The sequence below is a fragment of the Anabrus simplex genome, chromosome 1 (assembly GCF_040414725.1).
Source record: "Anabrus simplex isolate iqAnaSimp1 chromosome 1, ASM4041472v1, whole genome shotgun sequence".
Taxonomy (NCBI): domain Eukaryota; kingdom Metazoa; phylum Arthropoda; class Insecta; order Orthoptera; family Tettigoniidae; genus Anabrus; species Anabrus simplex.
The window spans coordinates 1,366,020,992-1,366,033,142 of NC_090265.1; the positions used below are offsets into that span (position 1 = coordinate 1,366,020,992).

General features: G+C 35.8%; 1 protein-coding gene across 6 annotated transcripts in view; it reads right to left on the reverse strand.

Moving 5' to 3' along the window:
• Window positions 1-12,151, reverse strand: part of LOC136858352 (VPS35 endosomal protein-sorting factor-like) — a 326,083-nt gene that overhangs the window by 87,840 nt on the left and 226,092 nt on the right. For all 6 annotated transcript variants that reach the window (XM_067137830.2, XM_068225497.1, XM_067137825.2 and 3 more), the window contains one exon: window positions 10,197-10,363. In XM_067137830.2, coding sequence (XP_066993931.2) covers window positions 10,197-10,363 — 167 coding nt within the window. The remainder of the gene's footprint in view (window positions 1-10,196; window positions 10,364-12,151) is intronic.

Consider the following 12,151-nt stretch of genomic DNA (forward strand, 5'->3'; position numbering starts at 1 on the left):
TATCCCAACCCATTGTCTTTAGTATATCCCCAGAAATCTGATCAATTCCAGCCGCTTTTCTAGTTTTCAACTTTTGTATCTTATTGTAATTGTCATTGTTATCATATGTAAATTTTAATACATCTTTGGCCTTAGTCTCCTCCTCTATCTGGACATTATCCTTGAAACGAACAATCTTTACATACTGGTGACTGAATACTTCTGCCTTTTGAAGATCCTCACATACACACTCTCCTTGTTCATTAATTATTCCTGGAATGTCCTTTTTGGAACCTGTTTCTGCCTTAAGATACCTATACATGCCCTTCCATTTTTCACTAAAATTTGTATGACTGCCAATTATCCTTGCCATCATGTTATCCTTAACAGCCTTGTTTGCTAGATTCAATTTTCTAGTAAGTTCCTTCAATTTCTCCATACTTCCACAGCCATTTCTAACTCTATTTCTTTCCAGTCTGCACCTCCTTCTTAGTCTCTTTATTTCTCTATTGTAATAAGGTGGGTCCTTACCATTCCTTACCACCCTTAAAGGTACAAACCTGTTTTCGCATTCCTCAACAATTTCTTTAAACCCATCCCAGAGTCTGTTTACATTTTTATTGACCGTTTTCCACCGATCATAGTTACTTTTTAGAAATTGCCACATGCCTGCTTTATCAGCCATATGGTACTGCCTAATAGTTCTACTTTTAAGACCTTCATTTCTAACACATTTATTTTTAACTACGACAAAAACAGCTATATGATCACTAATACCATCTATTACTTCAGTTTTCCTATAGAGCTCATCTGGTTTTATCAGCACCACATCCAGGATATTTTTCCCTCTGGTTGGTTCCATCACTTTCTGAATCAGCTGTCCTTCTCATATTAACTTATTTGCCATTTGTTGGTCATGCTTCCTGTCGTTCGCATATCCTTCCCAATTGACATCTGGCAAATTCAGATCTCCTGCTACAATCACATTTCTTTCCATGTTGTTTCCCACATAGCCGACTATCCTATCAAATAACAAGGTACATTAATGGGAAAATAAGCTCATTGTCAATAATTTCAAACAGATTTCATCTCACCCAGTTGAAGGAGAATTTTCTAGGCTGTCAATGGCTGATTCTAAACTTTAGGTAGTCACAGGGAATAAGTAAACTAATTTACATAATCTAGGTAGGTTGTGATGCAAGTGCGATAAACAGATATAACTTGAAAACAAAATTCCCTCACCCATGGGTAAATAATTCAAGTGTCGAGCTCGAATGATTATTATTATTATTATTATTATTTTACGATTATTATTATTATTATTATTATTATTATTATTATTATTATTATTATTATTATTATTATTATTATTATTTGTATGTATGGCTATGCAATGTTACATCCAGTTAGTATTTGTATTATTATTATGATATGATCACGTTGTTTGTGAGGTTATGTCATGAAACATGTGCTATACATAAATATTTATAATTTATGCTTACCTGTATATTTAATTTGTAATCCACAATTGTGAAAGACACTGTAACTTCCAGAATGGTAATAGGTAGATGAGAATGACTGAGAATATCCTGTATACTATTTCTACGTACTGGGCACTCTAGAGTTTTCGAGAAGGTATTCCTGGTAACGCATTTTTCTGGAAGCCTGGCGAGGCACATATATAAGGAGACGAACTTGACGGTGACCAGAGAGTTATTGGTTGGGGAGATATTGTTCAGTAGAGTGATGGTGTAGCAAGAATATACTGTACTTGTGACCTCGTGACATGCAGTGGTTGCAGTCTCCATACTGAAGTGACAGTCAGTTGTTTTAAAATGGCGGCTTTGTTGATGTTCTCGGAGTGAAGTGTTTTGTTTGTGATACTGTGATTAAGGTTATGTGTGTGTTAATTTGTAAACAGATGTGAATAAAATAATTGTACCAACTGGCAGCATCTTGTGTGCGTCGTTGTGGATACGTTAGTTGTTAATCTCATGAAGACAATTTTCTGTATTATTTCAATTAGTGGATGTTCTTATGGGTGGGGGTAACTGTAGAATAATTAATTTTTAAATATATATTTTTAGGAATGTTGTAGTAAAATTAATCTCCCTTTTTTATTTCATTTACAATTTTCAATGCAGATTTAGTCATGTTACTGGATTTTATTAGCTTTCTAGTAACATTTTCAGCCTTTGGGCCCGGTTTCATCAACACATGCTAAATACATACTAACAAGAAGTTAGTTAATACGGAGTTAAACATTTAACATCTTGCTAGGTTTCTTGTGTTTAATCAAACTTTTCTTGTGAAATGTTAACTAATCAACTGTTAACTCTCCCAACATTGCAAACTGGTGCGAATCAAGAAGGCAGTGGTACGAACATGCTGTTTTACAGCGCGCTCCGATTCGCTTTTGTTTGAGTACAGCTGTTAAATACAGCGCATGAAGTGAAACGGAGTCGTAGTTCTAATTTTTTCTCCTTTGAGAAAGAATTGTTAATTGAATTAGTTAGTAAATATTTAGAAGTTATTGAGTGCAAGTGCACAGAAGGCTTGACAATAAAAGAAAAGGATGAGGCGTGAGAGAGAGTCCGCGAGGGTTTCAATGGGGTTAAGAGATACTTTCTTAGTGGGTGTCCACTATCACCTAACAAAATCACTTCGTTAATTGTCCACACTTCAAACTGTGCTCTGATATGGGAGTTATTAAATACTGTACTGTCGTGTACAGAACCAGGCCACCTAGCAACTATATCCCTGATTTAGAGGTTAGGATCACTAATCACCTGAACATTAACAGAGAAATATCTGTTCCGATTACGATATATTTTGGCACTATTGCCTCCAGGTGATTGGATTCTTACATGTGTGCAATCTATTGCACCTAGAACAGAAGGAAAACGGTTTATTTCATAGAAGTTGCAGATAATTTGCTGACGCTCTTCTACTGAAGGGAATGTTACATAGCCTACCTCCTTCTCACTGATGCTATAGCTGCAGACACTCTACAAACAACTCTACTAACAGTGGCTTTAAAAATTCCAGCACTGTCTCCGACCATTATGTGAAAAGAACCAGTAGCAAGAAATCGTAATGTTATCAGTACCTGCAATATTGGAGAAAGAGGTAAGTTTCTCTTCGTAGGATATTCCATCCTGGCTCAAATTTTGTCAACAACCTTAGCAACGACTATTTTCGATAACTTTTATCTATGAAGAAATTCTGCATCTGTCAAATTTTCAAAGTCGTTACGCCGCTGAACTCCTCTTCGATCAGGATTAATGTGTAAAAGATCTAAATAGAGCTATCCCACATCTAAAGGGAGATTCACAGCAGCCATTTTGAAACAGGTTGCTAAATGCTAATGTTAGCCATTTAACATGGGAAATGGCTGATGTTAACTTTAATACGCAGTTTAACACATGTTAACGTGAACAGTTGTTGATGAAACGCAAATTTTCTTAAATTGTATGTTAAAATGATTTTACACCTTGTTAAGTACTAACATGTGTTGATGAAACTGGGCCTTAATTTATTAAGTCGCACTGTAATGAGCTCTATGGAATTTGTACTCATTGTAATGGTATCCTGAATTACCTGACTTGAAAATCTCATATGCTGCTTTCATGTTCTTTTGAATGTGGTTCAGTTCTGGTGATTCTAACCTAGCTACCTACCTATGTTCTTTTATTCTCAACCTTTGGTTTTACATGATAGGCTTTGTTTAGTGGATTTTGAAAATCTCATAAAATACATCCCATATACTATTAACATTTTTGACTATGAAAATCAGATTCCACTTTTCTGTCTTAAGTCTTTCTTTTAAGTACCGTAATTAATGTTGAGGACCCTTATATAATGATGAGTGTGTTTATATAATATGTTCTTATGCTAGACTGAAATTTTATATATCTATTGACTGACCACTGTTAACCCGCCAGTGGTCGCTAGGATGAAGGTAACACGAGTGGTCGCGTGTTGTGCAAAATGCTCACAGTACGATATGACGTGTTTACATAATAAATACCAGCCGATTCCAAGTGTAAATGTATTAACAATTTAAATGAACATAAGAATAAATCTCAGATGGTTATAAAGAACACTAAAAATTACAAATAGTAATAAATCTCAAATGGTTGGTAACTGTATCTGGAAAAAATAAATCCCAACTTTCTAAAATAGTGTGTGCGTCTTTCACAATGCCCTTTACACAAGGAGGATGAGTCACTATATTTTCAGCACAAGTACGTGAGCGTGGATTTCTTCTTGGTGGATGTCTGCCTCACTTTGTCACTTTATCTTTCACTATATAAACATTGTCACTAAACATGAAATTCTCATTTACCTTGAACATATGTTGTTCGCCAGCTATAGATTTTTCTTCAGGTACGGTACCATTAGCATGTTCTTCTGGCTCGGACTGTTCAGTATCCGTAGTATTTTTACTGTGTTCACTTGCACAGTCCGAGTGACTGTTTTCGCCCTCGAGTTGATCACTAGGATTTTCATCAAACCAAGCTAAAATGTCACGACTTGAAGCCATCGTCACGCACTAATTACACAACACATGAATACAATAAGTTGCAAAGAACTGTTTCAACCATGAAACAATATACAACAACAGCAAAACTATTACACACACAGAAATTAGTGCAAACGTGACTGGTTGCACGTGAAGCAAAATGCTCACCCTTGACGGTCGCTGATAATTTCTCCCTCCTTGTCCCTTCTCAAGGTCACAGATGTGCGTTTCAATGCATCCGTCCTTCTCTCAAAACTGCAGTGCGAAGGTACACCAGGGCTCAAGTTCAAAACTACACGCTATTTAAAAGAGCAGATGATTTTTAATGACCGTGAGCATTTTGCTCATATAGCGACCACTGGCGGTTTATCAGAAATATGTCCATCTATAACCTTAGCATGGGAAGAATATGAATCTATATTTGTTATAATGTAATTGATTCCTATTTTTGAGGTTGGGGTAATTCTTGTTGGACACTGCAAAATCTCTCTTAGTGTTATGTATTCTGAGTACATCACACAGTTTTCAATAAGAGAGAGTTTCAGAGATCTCCAAGCAGTACAACTTTCTTATTTCTGTCCACTATGTCACCCATTAACACATCCAAATTTTCAAGGAAAATGTTTACATTACCTCCTGGACACCTATGCATACCAATGAGAGTAAATTTTTCAGTTCCAATTTATACACTTATAGCAACAAGTTCTATTTCCATTTCTACACTAGTTTATTTTACATCTGTTGTCTTCCCACAAACCTGCCATCTCTACAATATATAGCAACATCTCCACTCTTGTGAACATCTCTACAGTAACTATGAACAAATAATATGATAATAGTGGAAACTCCTGTGAGAAACTGGTGACACTGCTTCTGAATGCCATCTAGCAGTTGGAGCAGATAACTACACTACCAGTCAGCTGTGTATGTTAGAAGTGTCACATTTGTAATTCAAATAGTTTTGTGTTTGTTATGTATCACTATTTTGGAGAAGGCAGGAGAAGGAGTTATTTGTGCTATATAGAGGTGTTTATTTACAAAAGACAAAGTGATGGCAAGTCATTTGACAGAAAGTGCTATGAGTATACCTGTTAATATTTACGTGCCTGTATTTTTTCTATTTATATGAACATACTTTCTTTAAAACATTGTTATGATTAAACCTATGAATGTAATCAATTTTCAGGTGTACTCAGCGGGTTGTGAAGAGCACAGGGGTGGATTTAGATGCAATTCTGAGAACCAAAGGACCAGAACATTTAAATAAAGGCTACATAGTGTGCTTGGACCACTTCACAGAAAAGTATTTGAGAAACAAAACTATCTTAAGCCAAGGGTATTTTCTTATGGTATTTCTGCACTGAAACTATTGTGGTCAGAATTATAAGATGATTATGGTTTCCATTATTTGTTAACAAGGAGGATCACACAGGACTGCATTAAAAATGATTTTTTGATCACAAGAGAAAAAGGAGGTAACAATTAACCCCAACTGCAACAAAATTTTGCAGTGCCATAAGAGGTATAAAGGTAATGAATTGCTTTGTGCTTCTAATGACAGCAATTGTGAATCTGATGTTGCAAACTTTCTAGTGACTCAATCAATGATGTGATTAAGAGCAATTTTGAAGCTAATGTCACTAAATAGTGTGAGTTAAGTGATCAGGTAAAGGATTATGACTATTATGATGTAATATCTGAAAAATGCAGACCATTAGGTCATGGGCTGAGTATGTAGCAAGTGTAGGGATGTATTATGATAATGATTATAGCATGGAAAATTTGCAAATACAAATGAAGAAGAATGATAATTCTAAAATTATGTTTCCAAATGTGTGTGTGTGGGGAAAGTTGCCTGCACCGAGCAAGTTGGCCATGTGATTAGGGGCGCGCAGCTGTGAGCTTGCATTTGGGAGACAGTAGGTTCGAACCCCACTGTCGACAGCCCTGAGGATGGTTTTCTCTGGTTTCCCATTTCTCACACCAGGGAAATGCTGGGGCTATACCTTGATTAACGCCATGGCCGCTTCCTTCCCACTCCTATCCCATTGTTGTCATAAGACTTACTTATGTCACTAACAACACTACATCCAAACTTTACTATAATACGAACACACTCAACAAATCCAACAAACATTTGCAATCAGGGGTCTACAAGTTGAAGTGTAACCAGTGTAACGCTAGTTACGTTGTAGAGACTGGGAGGAATCCTCAAATCTGCTATAAAGAACATTTTAATGCAACTAAATACAGAAGATTTTTCAGCTATGAGATAACACATGAAAGATCATAATCACTCATTCTCCACCACAGATAAAGATTTAGATATCCCACATGTAACTAAAAAGGGAACTTTATAAAACATTTTAGAAAATATTTACACAAACCTCAATCAAAACTCCAATCCCACCTACAATTTTAACGAAATCCAAGAAGAAAAAAAAACGAACATCCCTGTTGATACAATAATAAAAAAAGATCTGAAGCAATATACAATTAAGTCTGTTGCAACACGCATTACTGTTTCGTCCTTCCATTCTTCTACTCACACTCCCTCCCCTCACCTGCTGTTTCCCCCATACAACACAATTCAGAGCGGTCCCAATCAGTATGAAAGTCAACACTGACCCAACTTGATCTATACAAGCACAGGGCTGGAGGAAAGAGGAAGTGAGTAATGTTAGCGACTCTTCATATTAATTTTTATTTCAACCTCATTTTTCATTCTCGCACTCTGCGTTTTGGTTTCAATTTTACATCCTGGCTACACTTTTATTATGCAGGAAGCAATTTACGGATTTCAAAACTTCTCTCTGTTCTAGAAGCATGACAAACAGATAATATTTGATAGTCTTCATAATTTTAAAGTATTCCTCCAGCCAACCAATAGTTGTGCTAAATACAGTTGCACCTACACCTGTTAAAACTAGATTCATCCACAACAAGACTGAAGCTATGAACATTCCAAACATAGATTTTTTATTGCATTTGTTGACTGTATTTTACCTCAGTTTTTTAATGTATCAATGTTTTTGTGTATGTTTTCCATCTTTGTGTTATTTTAAGCTAAAGATGACCTCTAGGCTAGGTCGAAACATGTCCTATATAGCTTTTTGGACACACCATTTATTAAATGGCAAACTTGTAGTGAATCAAATTCTTTTAGAATCGATATCTATGTCAGTGCAATGTAAAGCAACTTCTAAAAAAAAAAAAAAGAAAAGTCTGTCAAAATATCATGAACATTTGAAAAGAATTTTTGTTGGAAAACATACACAGAATTAGAAGCATATTCACTAACAGGTTTTTTTAATCAATGAATGTAGTGAAGGTATATGTAACATCTGTATACAATTATTGACTGACAAGTATTTCAAAGTTATTATTAAAGTGCATGTGAACAGAACCAATGATTCAACAGAGATAAATCTTGCTAGTAAAAGTATCAAACTGAAAAAGATATTGCATGTGTGATTTGCTCTTGGAGATGTTATTAATCAGACTGTAGCCATAACATGATGATCGAATGATTTAATTTACTACTGGTAATACATTTGTTCTTTTCTTACCACTGTTTCTTTCAGATCAACATCCACTGTCTTCCCTCCCTATATTATGTTACAAGAACGACACAAACATCTTAAAATCAGTATTTTGTTGAGTTTTCGAAGTTGAAATGTGTAGTGTTAATGTTCTCCTCGAGCTGCTAGATGGCAGCATTACACGCTGTTGCCGCTACTCTGCATGGTAAGTGAGGAGAGTTCCCACTATTATCATATGAAGCTATTTGCTATGAACTAACCTATAATTTTGAAACCCGTAAAATGTAAGTTCCTCTGTTCTAAGATAGTGCTCTGTTACAATGAATATATCAAACCTGTTTAATAGTAGGAAATCCTGTATAATCTCCGTTTTATTAATTAAAAATTACATATTTTGATGAGCTACACTTAATGTAAGTACCATTTGCTGTTTGTTCTGAAACATCACTTGATAAACTGTTATTAGTATCTCATGTAACCTATGAACCTATTAACTGCTGTCTACTGAATTATCGGAATTAATGGAAAACCATCTTCAGGGCTGCCGACAGTGGGGTTCGAACCCACTATCTCCCGAATACTGGATACTGGCTGCACCTAAGCGACTGCAGCTATCGAGCTCTGTTTCTTCTTCATAAATACATCTGATATGTTCACGTTGTATTCGGAATCACATCATTATCAGAATTGAGACATGATGAAAATTACTTATAAACTTCCTGAATATCGCCAGGAATATTGATGTGACTAGATAAGAGTTACAAATATCTAAAACACCTTTCTATTGCTTCATATTTCTGCCACCTGTGATTTTTACAAGAACGTAAAAGAGGGTGCCTGAACCTTATGCCGGTGTGACAGGCCTCCTGCACACAGCAAGCAAGCTTCAGAATGAATGAATGAATAAAGAAAGTCATCAATGATCTGCATTTAGGACTGCTGTCCAGGTGGCAGATTCCCTAGCAATTGTTTACCTAGTGTTTTTGTTAGTGTTTTCAAAGAATTTGGCAATATATCGGACATTTCCCTTGATAAATTAATCCAATCCCTTACTGGTTGTCCTATAAATAAATATTTGCCCCAATTTGTCCTGTTGAATATCAACTTCATCTTCAAGATCTTTCCTACTTTCAAAAGCTCCGCTCAAGCTTATTCATCTGCTAATGTCATTCCACGCCATCCGTCCACTGACAGCTTGGAACATCCACTTAGTCGACCATCTCATCTCCTTACTTCCAAGTCTTTCCAGCCCAAACTTTACAACATTTTCATAACACGTTTCCTTTATGAGAAATTACCCAGTACAAATTGTGCTACTTTCCACTGGATCTTTCCCAGTTCTCATATCAAGTAGTACTGGTATGGGTCCTATACTTTGGAACCATACTCTAATTGGGGTCCTACCAGAAACTTATATGCCCTCACCTTAACATCCTTACTACAACACCTAAATATCCTCATAGCCATGTGAAGAGATCTGTAACCTTTCTTTACAACCTTGTTAATGGGATTACCTCAATGAAGATCATTCTTTACATTAATATATGTACTACAGTGATCCCCATGACCTATTATCACCCTATCAACAAAGTAATTAAAAATGAGAGGACTTTTCCTCTTGGTGAAAGTCACAACCTGACTTTTCATCCAATTTATCGTCAAACCATTGTCCAATATAATACCAATATAATGGTCTGTTATTGGACATTATAAATTTTCCAGTAACTCATTCTTGGTTGCCTGCGTTTCGCCCTCATGCGCTAAGTTGGGCTCATCAGTTGGTCCTTAGCACACCTACCAAGACGCAAGGCTAGTGCATACCGTGGAGGCCACTGCATAGGCTACTTGAACCCACCAGCAGTGCCAATGCACTATGGGAGACTATGTCTTACTTCCAAAAATTGATGCCTGCCTGGCCATCAGATGATATAGATGTTGATTCCCATAGGGAACATGAAATATTTGTCCTGAATGAGTAAATTTATAATACCAATATAATGGTCCATGGTCTAATCAATACTGGAAGAAATGAAGGCTTGACACATTTGCAGTAAGGGAGGGAAAATTCACAGATCTCACTTAGATCTGAAAGTTTGCTTGTACAAAAATGAATATGGTTATTAAAAATATACGATTAAAGGAATACTTACTTGACAGAATCATGCAAAATTCGGCAAATGAACATTAGGGCATTAATAATCACAGGATCATTTGTTGTTTCCTGATGATTGGTAGTGAAGGCATCCATTATATTTTTACATACAGAAACTTTAATGCTGTCTTTCTGGAACATGTCAAGAAGTGGAAGGAATTTATCCTAAAAGAAAAGAAGAAAAAATTTAATGTGCAACAGCAGACAGTACTAACAGTCAAATATTTGTACAATCATGGGGCAAAAAAACATATTTATATTAGATTCATTTATTAAGCTGTAAAAGAACACTACTAAAATTGCTATGCAATAATACTTGCTCTCCAATTGTTCAGACAGAACCTCAACTTAAGAGTTTCCAACAATTCTTACATTATCCACATATGCTCTATGCCAAGAAAAGTAAGAATTTCAAATTTTTTTCATATACACTATATATACTGAGCCAGGAACGCTGATACAGCGCCCCATCTCAAAGTATTTAAAGTTTAAAATAGCCGCTGCGCGAGATTAACTGACTGCAGCTGGCGAATGAGGAGTGCACTCGGTGCTGATCATTCAAGGACAGGCTATGTCATATAGAATGTTCTACAGTTCCATGTCTGATAAGTCAATAAATAAAATTAACATCAATAAAATTAACATCATGATTAGGACTTCATCACCGTGTAGCCAAAGCTAAATTATGCATAATTACTAAGTCTCAAGCAAATCCATGGAAAATTGAAGTTAATTGCAAGTTGAAGTTGTAGGGATATCTCGTGACGCGACCAGCTGATTTTGAATAAATTGAGGACCACGCGACATGACAGACAAGGTGTGTGATTCTACAGCCTAGCCGTACTGGCTGACTGTAGGGCGGTCGACGACGGAATTCTACCAGTGTGTTACTTTGAGAGAAATCCATCGTATAAAGGTGACTGAATATTTTCTAATAAGTTCGTAATCCGAGTAGTGTACGTTGGACTTGCATTTTTCAAGTTATATTTGAACTGTGCAACTGAACTTAGATTTTGGAACTGTCAATTCAAACTTAGGTGAATGTCGAGTGCTAATCTTAAGACAGTGCATAAGACTAGGAGTTTGTAAATACAGCCAAAAGCTGATTAACATTTATTCTATGTTAGAGTTGAATAGACTTAACAAAGTAGCCTCAGTAAAGAAAAATTTCTTTTTCGTACAAGTGGTTGAAGGTCATGATAATTCTATCTGCAGTATTAGACATAAGAAAGTGGTCTCAGTAAACAAAGTTTTATTCACCTTCGTAACTAAATACCCTATATTATCACGTGCGAACGGAACTAAATTCACATTCTGTAAATATCAAGTGTCATGTTACAATAGCGTGTGAATGGAACTAAATTAATAAGCCTGTACTTAATATGTTGTAGTCTCACTGACTTGTAAATAATTCTGACAATAGTAGGACATAATGCAACTTCTTACACATTTGTGTCCTCTTACTTTGTGTACCGTGAAACACACAAGTGAATCATTAATTTGAAATTATTTAAAACTGTGCTCATTGAAACTGTCATTTAAAAACTGTGTCGAGTGAATGAGTTAATTTCAAAATTGTGCCAAGTGAAATGTTTCTTTTAAAAACCTTTAAAAACTGTGTCAAGTTAATTTTGCTTTTGAGTGCATGTTTGATGCCATTAACATTCAAACAGCAAAATAATCTTTTTATTTTCATAAGTGCAGTTACAGTAAAGAAGTGTTCGTGATAGATTCTATTGACATTCCACAGTGTATAACCGCATTTCTTTACTCCCTTCATGGAAACCATTCAAACCATTCAATTTAATTTCAAACTGCACCAATAATCAGTCCAGTGTACATAATCGTACCGAATGAGTGAACCTTGAAACTTAGACTCCCAGACTGTCTGTGATCTGCCAGAAGTTCCAAAACTTCTATTCATCGTAGGAATTCACATGGTCTCAAGGTACA